General features: G+C 36.5%; 1 protein-coding gene across 10 annotated transcripts in view; it reads right to left on the reverse strand.

Moving 5' to 3' along the window:
- Nucleotides 1-15512, reverse strand: part of LOC127430781 (mitogen-activated protein kinase 10) — an 85311-nt gene that overhangs the window by 22828 nt on the left and 46971 nt on the right. For 8 of the 10 annotated variants that reach the window (XM_051680843.1, XM_051680838.1, XM_051680836.1 and 5 more), the window contains exons 4-8: nt 11717-11846; nt 10785-10843; nt 8460-8598; nt 7203-7368; nt 4797-4868 (exon numbers count right to left, since the gene is read on the reverse strand). In XM_051680843.1, the coding sequence (XP_051536803.1) occupies nt 4797-4868; nt 7203-7368; nt 8460-8598; nt 10785-10843; nt 11717-11846 (566 nt within the window). Of the gene's footprint in view, nt 1-128; nt 201-4796; nt 4869-7202; nt 7369-8459; nt 8599-10784; nt 10844-11716; nt 11847-15512 lie in introns of all 10 variants that reach the window. The other 2 variants (XM_051680839.1, XM_051680837.1) reach the window with 1 other exon arrangement.

The raw sequence follows: 15512 nt of genomic DNA on the forward strand, positions 1-15512 counted from the left end.
CGGGTTAGTATCAGAAGCAGTCAATGACAGGGGTCTTATTTGATATTGATGTGAGGGAATGATCTCTCAAGCTGAATGAAAAGATCAGAGAGGAGCAGAGAGACAGGGCGAACATAAGGGAAGGATACGATCTGTGCCTGGAAACAGCACTGACCCTCTTATTACTTCCCCAAAGATACAGCCTATAGACCACATGTCCACTGTAGACCACACACACACACACACACACACACATACACAACATATATCATATTAAAGAATGCACATGCTGTACATCTTAATAGAAAAGCTCTGTTCCAAAACCTAGTGAGCTGTCTTGATTTTCTTTAGGAACAGTCTTTTTTTTTGGCAGCACTCCTATGATGCCTTAAAAATGCTGTCTAAGTAGGTAGCTCACTAGGCTTTGGAACAGAGCTAATATGTCACACTTTGTTCAGATTTGACAGCCTGTAAAAAAATGTGACTCATGGGTGCTAACAGCAGAATTTTTAGGACACCTGACATATTCCTCATTTTAAAACATTATCCATCAACTCCTGACTCAGCCTATTTAGTTAAAAATCTCACTTATGAGCTCGCTTTGGTTTACTGAGTTAATACAATCCTTCAACTTCATGTATTAAATATTACAATTCATTATTAAGCAGGGCAATCCTTAGAGGCTTCTATATTTAGAATCTAAAACAGGTTAGCAGAATGTGATACAAAAACATCAAGGGCAAATTTCGCCAAAGCCTAAAACTTGGGCGCGTAAAAGGTGCAAAAACAAACTATGCCAAATACTTTAACCAACAGCTTTAGTGTTTGCTTTAGGCTTTTGTAAATTAGCCCCTTTAAATGTTAACTAGAGCTATTGATGAGAAAGCACAGCATAGAAGTTCATTTAGGCATGTGTTCATGAATTTAAAAAAGACCCAAATAAGCCAGCTTGGTCTACAGATCAATACCTTAAGTGCCGGTAGGAGAATAGAGAACAGGTTGAGCTGAGCAATGCAAACTGGGTAATAGTTTGACACCATTCCCCTGTAACTAATGAGTATACAGAAACTAAATGAAACTTTAATCATTTCTGCTTTAGACTGAACCAGAGTTCAGAAAAACACTCAACTTTTTATAACGGTAAGGTCATTGCAGGGAATTCAGAAGAATAATGCACTGAAAGGTCTGTTGTGCTTTTGGAAATATCTTAAGAGTAATATTTCATAAATCTGACTTATGGAGCTCCAGAACAAATCCTTTTTCTCACTGAAATGCAGAGGAAGGTATGGTGAATAGTTACAGTACTTTATTCACGTCAGGCATGCTCTATTGCAAAAGTAGCTTGCTATTAAAATCAGATGATGCGAGACTGATGCGAGCCCTGAATATCCTGAACACTATTTTGGATGTTTTAATCTAGATTTTGAAGTATCCTTTGCTCTTTCTCTCTGCTCTTCAGAAGTTATAAACCTAAGACTGCATATTTAAACTAAATGAAAATTCCTCCTACAGTATTTTCAGTGTCCTAATAGCAGGAGACAGACAAAATCACTAAATAAAATAAAATATACTGCCCCACAAATGCAAAGTTACAAAAATAACCTCAAAGTTATAGTTGGCGGTCAAAGTTAATGTTTTAGCTCAGATTTTGTAGTTACTGCCATTTTCACAATTTTCATTGCTTAAGTCAAACCCATCTGTCACAGGACAGATCTAACTGTGATTTTGGTCATACAGGTGCATAAAGTTTGAAAGAATTTGCATCAATATTATCTTTGCATGACGGTATAGCACTATGGCAAACCTCTGTGGCAAACGTCTGGTGAACATTGCCGCAAATTTGCCATAAACTAACTGCAAGTTTGCCACACGTGCAACAATCTAATGAGTATCTGGAGAGCAAGTGAATGACTAACCGTGAAAATTTCTTTCAATTAATGTTTAGGGATTATTACATTTCAGTGGTGAGGATACAACACAAGTTCCCCACAATCCACCCAAAAACATAAACATGTGAAGCTCCAGCAACATAGTAATGAATTAAATCCTCAATATTCAAAAATAAAGAAAGGAAACCAAAGAAAGACAGGTGATGGAGACCAGTGTTGGGGAAGCTACTTTGAAACTGTTTCTTCCCAAGCTACATGCAACTCATAACTTAAAGTAGTTCAACCACCGTCAAGCAACTCTATAAGTTACTAACTTTTATATAACTGAGTTCAAATACAGTGAGAAACAGCAGCAATTAACAAAATATTGAATTATTAAAAAGAAGGCAAAGTCCCTTTAATGCTTCTGTGGGGCTCAAGTTTATTAGGGAATCATTTATGTGAACTAGTTCATTTACATGAACCATCTGAACAAAACAAATCACTAAATTGAATTGAGGTTCCCATTGCTATGTATATGTTTATAATTTTTTCTAACTGGTTTATTTACATGAACTGTCCAAACGAACTGATTCACTTAAATGATCTGGATTTTTCAGCACTACATACATGAAAGAGAGAATGGTTTTGGTGAGTGCGACTGATTACTCCCTCCACTCCATTGCTGCTCTTGCAATACAATGTCCCAAATGTACCATTTTGTGACATTACACCGCTAGTCATTGGAAAAAGTAGCTTTTTACAGCCATGAAACACTTTGAACTTGTTATCTTTAAGCCAGTTAGCTCACTCACATGTGATATGTAAAGCCAATTGGCTCACATGGTGTAAGCTGATACTAGGTCCCTTGGGTAGCTGATCAACCTGCCTCCTCTCTCTTTGCCTAACATTTAAAGGTGCACTCAGTCATTCTTTCCTCATTAAAAAAGTTTTACTCCTAAAGAAATTATTTGTAATTTTGAAACATATAAAATCATGAGCACTCACATGAGATGAGGACTAGTCATATCAGTAACCTTATAAAAGCTGTTTTATTCTATATAGGGCAGGGGTGCCCTCATGGGGGCTGCCATTTTAGAATCACATGACCAGCTGAATACTACTCACTCAGTCGCAGTAACCATCTTGTTATTGGACACTTTCACACTTGGATTAAATGAATCATGGCTAATTGTGAATAATGAATTTCTCCAATGGCATCTGTAACTGAAAACAATTGATTTTGAATGATGCTGCATCCACACTATTAGGTGTCACTGTAAGTCCAAGATGGCACAAAAGTTACTGAGTGCATCTTTAAATTTGCTCAGTTTGCAAGTAAGCTGGTTTCACTGCAGCACCCTGTGAGAGTTTTCTCTAAAACCCTCCACCTCCCCAGCTCCACAGGTCTAGATATAATACATGGGGAGTTAATCGTATTTTAACCGCGATCATGGTTTTTGGTTAATTAAGCATAACCGTCTATGGTATTAATGAGCTAACAAGAAGAAATTACAGCCAGGTAAAGTTAACTTAACAACTTGTTAATTTTCATTATAGGCTGTGTCTACAGATGACAGACCAAATCACAAGCTCTTTCGGATTTGTTCAGTTTGTGCACTTTACTAATGTGCGCTAACCGCTTTATATTTAATGCGCTCCAGATTTACTTCAGTTGAACATTTGTGTAATTCCAAATAAGTTTGGCCATTACAAGTTTCTAAACAAATCTAAAGTAACCCCATGGCAAACATTTTACCATGTTATTATTTTGTGCTAAGCATACCAAACTAAACACAGAAACAACACACACCCTTCCTTCATTTTTCTGCAAAAATAAAGGCTTGATGCAGTATAGCAATGACGCATGCAAACTTTTTACAGAAATATATTACTATTGTATATTGCAATACTATAATAATAATAATAATAATAATAATAATGCTAATAATAATAATAATAGTAATAATAATATTATTTTTTTTTTTTTTTAAAGAGGACTAAAGTGTACACCTAGAGTAACTCTTATATTGGCAGTAATTTGGGAAATCATTTACTAGATTGTAGATATAACTCTTTGTTCAACATGAGGGCTGCTGTTTAATGTGATTATATAATTTATTAGATTTTTTATTTTTAATTTTTTATAATTGATATCTAAGCAACAGGTAACGGTGATTTTTATTTTTATTTTTTATTTTTTTCTTCAAATAGTGCAACCCTGTTATATATATAGGCTATAAAAATTTGTTTTTGATTAATAATCATGATTACGATTTTAAGTAAAATGATCGTGATTATCATTTTAACCATTATCGTGCAGCCCTAATGTGGAGTGCATTGATGTCTAATTGAGCAGCAGTATGTCATACATGCTTGATGCAGCATGTCTGGTGTTTTTCTAATTGTGCAACAGCATGACCACATGATTAACTCTGTATGTCTGTGTATGTTCTAACAGTATCAAATCTCTGTACTTGCTCTGCAGCAGCAGCAGCGTTGCAAATCTAGTCCACCAAGACAAATATCCTATTAATATATCTTACATTAACATGCTTAATCTTTCCGAAAGTTGTCATGACTGAACTACGGTCATGCTATTTAAAAATGTAGTCAAATTAATAGCGTCGCTATTTTGGTAAGTTATTCCCCAACACTGGTTGACACAGTGAGAAAAAGAGACTTGGCTCAAAACAAAATACAACAAACAAAATGACATTTTGGAACCACAGAAGTATCTGCACAGTAAAAGTGTGCGAGGCATAGAGATAAAAATGTGGTAGAGATAGATTAAATGTTAGAGATGTTGTAAAAATATGGCAGTAATTTAGTAGTTTAGTCTTTAGCCTGAACAGATGAATACTGGTCCAGTCTGGTCTCACATTAACTATAATTGATGCTATTGCTAATTTCTTATTGGCTAATGAAATCATAATTTATGAAGGATACAATCCCTGCCGGGGAAAAGGATTTTGTGACGCACCATTTCTCCCATGATGCAACCGACTGACCAAATATCCACTGCAGGCACAGAAGCAGTAGAGAGAGAGTGAAGGAAAGAAAAAAAGAAGTTAGCATTAGCACAAATACATTGTTAGAGATGAAGGGAGAAAGAGAAATCTATGTCCGCTATGTCACTCTCGCTAATTATATCTGTGGTATCTGCCACAGATATTATTAGACAAACAATTATTCCACAACAGTTTGGATCAAAGTCCGAGCACAGGGACAGACCTCGGAGGACAGTTTGTGACAGGAAATCCATAGGCTGACCTCTCTGTCTCAAACTCTCATAGCAACAGTAAGACTTTGGCCCTTAGTGTATTAATAGAAGTCATTGGACATTGAACATTGTTAGTGTTTCAACCAATTAAGAAGAGGTTAGCAGGAAAACTAAGTTCAAGTCATTGTTAAGTGTCTAATCCTCAAACCCAAAAACCTAGCATTTAATTTACCCAATTTGGCTCTTCCATTATAACACAGACTTTACAATATCAACTAGTGATGTTTCATATGTGAAAAAATCTGTCTTTTTGGGTAAATCTTTTAAGTGAACGAATCGTTCTCTTACTTTTCAAAGCCAATGAGCTGTAGTTTGAAGCACAAGACTGATTTGGTGGCTTTTCATGCCTGTTAAGACTGATTATAGCATGAGCCAATAACATTCGAGTGTGGGCTGTGAGTCAGCATATCACTGATACAACCCGCTGAACAAATACGCCCTTTCACTGAACTAGTCGAGTTGGTCATTTGGGTCTGAATGAAATGAGACGTCTCTTTCATGAACGAACTGAATGTATGGTAAACTCGTTTGTGAACGAAATGAACAACTCAGTTATCTCGTCCTTGAATGAGAATATGCTAAACGACTGAACGAGAGAGGAGGCAAGACGTTCGTTCAGTTCGGCGTGTGAGTCAGTCGTGTTCAACAAAGAGATAAATGGATGAAATGCACTAAGTCAAGTTTGAATGCACAAGCCATAATTCCCAGTTTATGAATGTGTGAAATGACTGAAGATGTATAGTTAAAATTACATGAATTACGGGTGGAAATGTTGTGCTTTGTCACAGTGTAAGATATTATTAGGCTTTTCTTTAACTTTTTATCTGTCTTGGTAAAAATTAAGTCCAGCATTTGAAAAATATATGGAAAAAAAAAACTGCCATTTGTGGCGAAAACAGTTATGGTGTTTTAACTCTATTTTTAAAGTGTCTTCGTACATTTTTAGACATGCAAATTCCATTTGTGTTGCTTTGTCCTGGTTTTAAAGACTGACTATAGCGTGAGCCAATAGCATTCAAGAGTGGGCTGTGAATGAGCATATCATTGGTTTGACCTACTGAATGAATATACCCCTTCCCTGAACTAGTTTGTCATGAGGTTCGTGAACGAACTGAATGTACTGGTAAACTGTAAACTCATTTCTTATTTTTTAGGCTAGTGTTGTTATCTTTTTTTTTTTTTTTTTGTATAGCTTGATAAAAAGTTATGCTCAGCAGTTCACAATATGATAGATCTGCTTTGTTGTCATTTGTGGGGAAACTCTTATGATGCTTAAACACTCTGCAGTGCTGAAGTCTTTTAGTAGAATTGAAGACACACAAATCTTTATAACGGATAATTAGACTTGTTCTGGTCATGAATGACTGCTTTTGGTTCAATGCAATCACTTAAAAGATGGTAATTTTCTGCCATCTGCAGGCACAAAGGCATAACTTGAAGAAATGGTTAATGAACAAATCAGTGAACGAATCTGAACAAATCTTTTTGGTGAACGGAATCAAAAGAACATCGAGTCACTGAAATGCATCAAAATCACCAACACTAATATCAACAAAGCAGACATTTTCACTCCATGAAAACACAATTTTCTTTCCTGTGTTGATGTATTTTCTATTATCTTGGGGTAGGAGAAAATTTGAAGGGATTTTCAGTTTTTTAAATAGCTTTTACTTTATGTCAAAGCCCATCAAACTACTGTTTTGCAGCTTGCTATTGCTAGTCGGTTTGCTAGTCAGTGGCTAGTGGTATCAGGGGAGGTAAAATCTAATTCTAGAGAGCATTTTGTAGGAAAAACATTTTTTCACACCCCTGCAAACAAAATGGGTCATCAATATTGTGTTCCATTTTCCCTGAAAATGAATGCAAATTTGTTAAATGTTTGATTTGTCAACTTTTAAAAGTACACTGGCACACAGATTACCTCAAAGCTAACAAACACGGACTAGAAGCCACAAAATGATGATTTTATGGGGTCCTTAAAACCCAATATCTGAGAGATGAGAATTGATTTCAGTATTATATTACATATAAATGGGGTTTCCAGTTTTCATGCAGGCCTGGGATTGGTTTACCATTCTCTTTGTATCCCATGCCCAGGATGACCTCTGGCGCCCTGTAGTACCGCGTCACCACGTAGGGTGTCATCATAAAGCTAGTGCCAGCGGTCCTCGCCAGCCCAAAGTCCAAGATCTTCAACGTACAGTCGGATTTTACCACGATATTGCTAGGTTTCAGATCCTAAAAGGGGAAATTGGGGTCATGGTGAGATTTTATTAATTTAGCATATCAAATATTTTCATGTGAAATAGGTTTTTGTGATTAAGTAACTGGGCTACACTTTTAAAGGGATAGTTCACCCAAAAATGAAAATTATCTCATCATTTACTCATCCTCATGCCATCCCAGATGTGTATGACTTTCTTTCTTCTGCAGAACAGAAATTAAGAACAATTTCTTACAAAAAGAACATAAAGGAAACATAAACGTAATCCATAAGACTCCAGTGGTTAAATCCATATCTTCAGAAGTGAAATGATAGGTGTGGGTGAGAAACAGATCAATATTTAAGTCCTATTTTGCTCCCTGCCCAGTAAGGGGTATATGCATGAAGAATGTGAATCACCAAAAACACAAGAGGAAGAATGTGAAAGTGAAAGTGGATATTGACTGAGCAGGGAGGAGAATTTATAATAAAAAAGGACTTAAATGTTGATCTGTTTCTCACCCACACCTATCATATCACTTCTGAAGACATGGATTAAACCACTGGAGTTTTATGGATTATTTTTATGCTGGTTTATGTGATTTTTGGAGCTTCAAAATTTTGGCACCCATTCACTTGCATTGTATGGATCAAAAGAAATTCTTAGAAATTCTTCTAAAAATCTTCATTTGAGTTCAGCAGAAGAAAGAAAGTCATACACATCTGGGATGGCATAAGGGTGAGTAAATGATGAGAGAATTTTCATTTTTGGGTGAACTATTCCTTTAACTATTAGCAAAAGATCTGGCACAATTTGCATCTTATTCTGGCCAAGAACAGCCCACCTAGGGGCCGTTCAGACTTAACTCGTTCTTGTCCAAAAAAAAAGCTAGACGCAAAGAATAGAACAAACGCAGGTGTCTCGAGACACATTTCTTAACAGTTGAAGTTCATTTTTACTTGCTACGCAGTTTAAAAAATGTGGCGCTTCTGCACAAAACGCTGAAAACACAGCAAGATGGTCAAGGACGTCCATCTGGCACATGTTTACATGGGAAAACAATTGAAAAATGGTGCAGATGAACGCAAAAACACACTGTACAGATGTTGCACAGATATTTCTTACCCTGTGGATGATGCCGGCTGAGTGCAGGTGTTTGATTCCACATAACATCTGATAGAGCAGGTAGGACATCCTCTCATGATCCAGTTCCATCTGAATCACCTGGCAGAGGTTTGCATCCATCAGCTCCATCACCAGGTAACTGGCAGACAGAAAAGGATAAAGAATGTGACCATTCTGTTATAAAGTTTTAAAGCAATAATCAAAGTTTTTAACTAATTATTTCACAGGCTAAACTGATGCTCTGTAGTCTGGTAGCTTTGACTGTTTGTATCTCTGTCCCTTTGATTCTTTTCATTTTTCAATTACATGCCTGCATTCATGCCTTCTTAATGGACAACAGATGCACATTTTGATCGATGTGGATCTTTATGACCTCTTATACTGAGATAATACTTGCCGATAGATTACGTCAACAAGTCGTGATGATACTAACAGTCAATTTTGTGCTCTTGAATGCACACAGGCCATGTCTACGCAGTTTGCAGGATCACATGTCACATCTGCAATTTGTTTTCGCATTATAAAATTGCACAACAGAGAGCTGAACCTCAACCAGTCATTTGAAGATACACTTAATGAAATTTTTCAAATGTACGATACACAAAAATTATATATTTTTTTACCCCTTTTATAGACAGTAGAGATGAAATAGGAAATTATTGGGGAGGGAGAAGAGGAAAGGGATCAGGAATCACTGTGGCCAGATTCAAACCAAAGTCTCCCTGAACCTGAGCACCACAGCTTGACACATAAGTTAACCACTATACCACAGCTCTGACCAAAATGCACCTTTAAACTAGGATGTCAAAAGTTGAATAGTGGCAAAAAAATATATATATATTTCTGTGATTGGTTTTAACAAAAATCTTAAGCTTGTGTATGCTTGTGTAGAAACCCAGAAAACATTCCATCCATCCTCACAGAGCTACAAATGATCCAGCTTTGAGCGAGCAGACATTTCACACTCAAAGTATCGATTCTGCTCTAGATTAAGTCCGCACAGTGTGAAGAAGAAATTAAGCCATGGGCGGCATTGGATTCAAACATCAGGGACCAATTGGAGAGCACGCACATAAAAGACTGCAGGTGATAAATCACCCCCACTCTGCAACATTTCAGCGGTTGTATCGGGACTATCTTTTGGCTCACCAAAGGGTATGCAATAATTAATGTAATATATCATAAATCAGCCTACTGTAGCAGACTATGCATTATTTTTTAAAACATGTTTATACAGTTATTACATATAATTTCTCAACAACACTAACATTATTAATAATGTTTATTCAAATGCAGGCACCGTTCAACAATAAATGCCCCATTCTCTTTCAGATATGATCTTTATCGTTTTAGGTCAGTAGTTTAGTTTATTACATGACTCTCTGGGAAACTTGATTATGATTGGACAATCACGCTATCCAGTGGTCTGGTATTTCTGAATAATGACCACACATCCAGTGATAAAGTGATAGTATACTAGTCTTCTGGGTATTCTTACTCCAGTATCACTCTATGATCTCTACAAGTAAGCTAATAAAATAATATCAACTCAAACCAATATTTTATGTCCATGTATTTATTTACTTTCACAAGTAGTCATGTAGTAAGCAGGATAATTAGCAGCCAGACGGTCAATGTTTGTCATATAAACACCTCACAGAACTACGATGCAAACCGAAGGCAGAATTCAGCTGTTTATGGAGACTCCACGGTCTCTTTCCTCTCACATAACATGTCATTGAAACTCAATTCACTATTTCATATCCATTTAATTACTTATTTGGTAAGTAGCCACGCAATAAGTAAGATAATCTAGAGTCAGCCAGACATTACCGCAAAATAAATCCCTTCAAGGACATGTGAGACCCCTCAAGTAATGTAGCAACATAGCGTTTTATGCAGAATTGATAACGCTTCTTTTCAGTCACAGGTGTGCATATAATATTGGCTATTTCACAACGACTTCAAATGTTGCTCATCCAATTAGATTTTCAAGCCAGAATTAACTGTTTTAAAATCATTGCTTTAATACTACTGTAGCTGTACACATTTCACAGTTTGTGGCCATATGTCAAGCATAAGCGATTTAAAGCTGAAATGCATCATTTTTGCAACACTGACTTGACCAATGGTGCGGGTCTTTTATTTTTATTTTTATTTTATTTTATTTTTTTATTTTTTTCATTTTGGGAAAGTAAATGCATTTTATTTACAATGCTCAAATATCTCTTTGGTGTAGCTAGCTACACAGTAATTTCACACTGCTGCTTTAACATGATATAATCAATTGCATTCATGCCAGGAAAGTTCCCAAATGTTACTTACACATCTTGGAATTCCTCTAAAGACTTCTGTGGTGTGAAGACATTTAATAAGCTGATGATCTGGAGGAGAAAACAATAGAACTTTATTAAGTCATACAATTGTACTAAAATTATACATCTTTGATGACAAATTACTGATTTACTATCACATGTAGGTAAACTCTACCCACAGTTATTTTCTTCGAAAAGAGACTGAAAGATCCATAAAAGAGCAATTTAGGGTCAATAAGAGGTGAAAATGAAAGAAGAACAACATTTGTATTTCTGTCACATCCCAGCTGTTCTTTATAACCTGAGTCTCAGAGACTCAGAGAGAGAGAGAAAAAGGTCATTCCTTAACCAATACCACTCCTCCCAAATCTCTCTCTTTTTCTCTCTGTGATTGCTGGTCATGCTTTAGGCTCCACACTTCCTATTTTCAAGCTGTGACAGGCACCGCATCTTCCCTAACAGCATGGTTGTCATCTTAGTCACGTCTATGGTTAGACAAAAGCTACATATCTGCTTGCCTGTGTGTTTTAAAATATTAATAATACTGAAGTCCAATTTTATCTTGTCACTAAATTTGCATTATAACATACAGTATACTTGTCTAAGTAAATATGATTCATTTTGTCCTATTTTTTTACTTCGGGTATTTTCAAGGGATATTAATCCAGCAGGCTGAGCCAGTTGAATCACAAATAGCATGAAACAGTTGAAATCATAGTGTAATTTCAATTCAGTGGCTTTTACTATTTCTCATTGTCAATATTCAGGAGCAAATTCTTGTCCATTTTTCCAAAAACATCAAAAGACGTCCTGAGATTTGAATGGAATTTAACTGAGGGTTTGGTTTTCCCATTTTTTGTCCCACAGGAAACCGTTCTTAGTTAGCAACATTTGCGGCCCTATGGGGCCAACAAGTGAGAAATATTGCGATTTGCCACTCACATTTTTGTGATTGACACATTTCATAAGCACCAGCTCCCTGTATGCTCTCTTGGCGTGCGTCTGGTTCTGAAAGGGTCTGCTGAGTTTCTTAATCGCCACATTTCTGTCCAGAATGGCGTCATATCCAGCACTGTGCATAAAGGGAGAGAGAGGAATATTAATGTGTTGAATAAAATGTGTTAATGAGAATACTTTGGGAGTATGATATACATGAAAGCTTTATGCACAAAAAGAGCTCAGAATGGAATTCATGACATACCACATGTATAACACATAAAATCATCTACCCATTGCCCAAAAAAAGTTACCTCTCAAGATATGAAATTTCAAAGTGCCTTTTAACTTTGATGCAGCAATCAGTTTGTGCTTAACCAAACCAATTTGTGCAACAGCTTTCTGTGTAATCCATTACTGAGGTGAATTTAGCAGAGCTACATGCTGTAACAGTTCTAACAGTAATTCTGTCACATACAGAGTCATAAAGACTCATTAACACAGCGTGGCCAGTGTAGTCCAATTCCTGAAGGAATAACTCTAATGAGTTGGTCCTTTTAAAACTATAGCACGAAACACTCAGCGTGGCCAGTGTAGTCCGATTCCTGAACAATAAACTCTTATAAGTCAATCCTTTTAAATCTATGGCGTGAAACACACAGCTTGACCACTGTAGTCCGATTCCTGAACGATTAACTCTTATAAGTCAATCCTTTTAAATTTATAGCGCAAAACACAGCGCAACAAGTGTAGTCCGTTTCCTGAATGATTAATTCTTATGAGTCGATTCTTTTAAATCTATAGCGCAAAACACACATAGCGACCATTGTAGTCCGATTCATGAAACAATAACTCTTATGAGTCAGTCCTTTTAAATCTATAGTGTGAAACATACAGCCCGACCAGTGTAGTCCCGATTCCAAAATGATTAACTCTTATGAGTCAATTCTTTTAAATCTATAGCGCAAAACATACAGCGCGACCACTGTAGTCCAATTCATGAATGAATAACTCTTATGAGTCAGTCCTTTTAAATCTATAGCGTGAAACACACAGCGCGACCAGTGTAGTCCGATTCCTGAACGAATAACTCTTATGAGTCGATTCTTTTAAATCAATAGCGTGAAACCAAAGTCTTTCTAGCAGGTCAGTCCACTGTCGGCCATCTTTGGAATGCTCTCGGGAGGCTATTTCCAGTCATGACAGTGAAGCTCCTATCTACTTGAATGGGGGAAAGACCGTAATCTCAAAAACGATTGGTCAAGATTACGATCAAAGAACATATTTCAAATTAGCAATAAAATTTGATAATACTGGAATCATAAATTGTGCTTCTTTACCTCATCTTACGCTAAAAAACGTTGATTGTTGGGCAATAGAGCTTCTTGGTTGGGGGATCCAATTTCTCCCATTCATAGAAGTGGCCCGTCTCTGCTAAATAGCCTCTGATGAAACACAGCGCGACCAGTGTAGTGCAATTCCTGAACGTATAACTCTTATGAGTCAATTCTATTAGACCTATAGCGTGAAACACAGCGTGACCAGTGTAGTCCAAACCATGAACAAATAACTCTTATGAGTCAATTCTTTTAACACTATAGCACAAAACACACATAGCAACCAGTGTAGTCCAATTCCTGAATGAATAACTCTTATGAGTCGATTATTTTAAATCTATAGCGCAAAACACACATAGCAACCAGTGTAGTCCGATTTATGAACGTAAATGAACGTCTTATGAGTTGGTCCTTTTAAATCTATAGGTGTGAAACACACTGCGTGACCGATGAAGTCCAATTCCTGAACAAAAAATGGCTCCTATGAGCCGGATCTTTTGAATCTACATCGCAAAACACACAGCGCTATTAGTGTTATGTGATTCCCAAACAAATTACTCTTATGAGTCGGTTATTTTCAGTGAATCAAAAAGACTTCAGCAAAGAGAGAGAGAGAGAGAGAGAGAGAGAGAGAGATGGATAGAGAGAAATCGGCCACATAACTTTGGCGTCAGGAAACCATTCACTGACTGGTCACTGATTCTCAGCATCCACGAATGGAGGCGGAGTTTGACTCAAGGAGCCACTCACTCTTTCCCCTCTAGTCTCCCTCACTTCTGTGTCCCTCTTTCTCTCTCTCTGCCTTCCTTTACCGCCCAGGAAAACTGTGCTCATTAACTATTGAAGAACCGCTGCTCTCTGCGGGAAAATACCGGATTAGAGAGGACCAATGCACTCAATATTTGTGAGGCTTTAAATCCAAAGCAAAGCAGGAAACAAGGTAGCCAGTAGCTCACTGGGATATTACACATTAGTGTTCTATAATAACTGGAGATATTAATTGTATTAAAGCATATTCAGAAATTATGCTTAAAATGAAATTATTCAGAATTAAATTTTAAAAATTTTGTCTTCAAACAGCAACTTTACCTGGATGCCAAAAGGGAAGAACTAAACTATATGATAATGGGTGGTGGCGTCTCAGCTGTTTCCTGTCTCTCACTCTAAGGATACTGAGAAATGAAAAGCAGACAGCCATGAAGTGCCGGCCACCTGGGTATTGTATGATGGTGTGACAAGAGGTGTTGTTATTAGTTTTGTGTAAGGGTTTTTGAGTGATTCTTTGTGTCAGTGTCTTTTTGATTCATGTAAATTAGTAGTGAAGTTTTAGCCGATTACACATTTCGGTTTCAAAACAAAATGTCATCAATTCATTTTTTTAATTTCTTTTTATTGTTTACAAAATGAAATTACTAAATACAAAAAAATTATTACATTTGATGGAATTTTGTTATGAAATTTAAATGCGCAAATTTTGAAGAAAATAATATTGTACAGGGTTCAAATTAGGGTTGGGCAATAACTATAATTATATATATTTCATATATTTATTTATTTCAGTTTTTACAATAATCAAAACACATCTTCATTATTTTAAAGCAAACATTTTAATGCCATGGACTTCCATAAAAATGTCTGAGTAATGGTGCAATCAGATCAATGCATTTGAATTATGAATTATAGTTAAACAAATTGAATGTACTGGTAAACTTTTTTGCAAACAAAATAAATGACACAGTCAGACATCTCATTTGTGAACGAAGATCTGCTGACTGGCTGAGCGAGTGGAGGCATGATGTTCATTCAGTTCGACATGTGAGTCAAACACTCAAGAAGGAAAGAAAGTGGTTAAATGCATGAAGACAAGTTTATAGGTATACACAAAACATAATCCACAATTTAGGAATGTGTAAAAATGACTGAAGACAATACAGTTAAAATGACATGAATAACGAATGGAAATGTTGTGTTTGATGTGCAGTGTAAGATATTAATAAGCTTTTCCTGAACTTTTTCTTTGTCTTGGTAATAACTCTTCCAGTGATATCTGCATTCGCCAGTCACCTAGTTTTTTTTACGAGGGGGAGTTAATCCACAAAACATTCGCTCTCTGCGTCATGAATCGCAGCAGGATAGTGACTCTTCGCTGGATTACGATCAGCCGCCGATCGGATTGGCTCTGATAAATGCGAGATCGATGGTTAATAAGATGTTAATAAGAAATTATTTTATCACCTCTCGTGACCTAGATTTTTTACTTGTTACAGAGACTTGGCTAAATTTTGGAGATATAAGCCCCTTTTCAGAACTTGTACCTCCAGAGTATGCATTTTTTAACTCAACTCAGGCAACTGGACGGGATGGTGGACTGGCATCCATTTTTAGAAGTAAGATTAGCTGTACTTTTGAAAAGACGGAGCTTTATTCAAGCTTTGAACTGCAAGTATTTTTATTGGATCTGGTGA

This window comes from Myxocyprinus asiaticus, chromosome 40, assembly GCF_019703515.2.
Source record: "Myxocyprinus asiaticus isolate MX2 ecotype Aquarium Trade chromosome 40, UBuf_Myxa_2, whole genome shotgun sequence".
In the NCBI taxonomy this organism is placed as follows: domain Eukaryota; kingdom Metazoa; phylum Chordata; class Actinopteri; order Cypriniformes; family Catostomidae; genus Myxocyprinus; species Myxocyprinus asiaticus.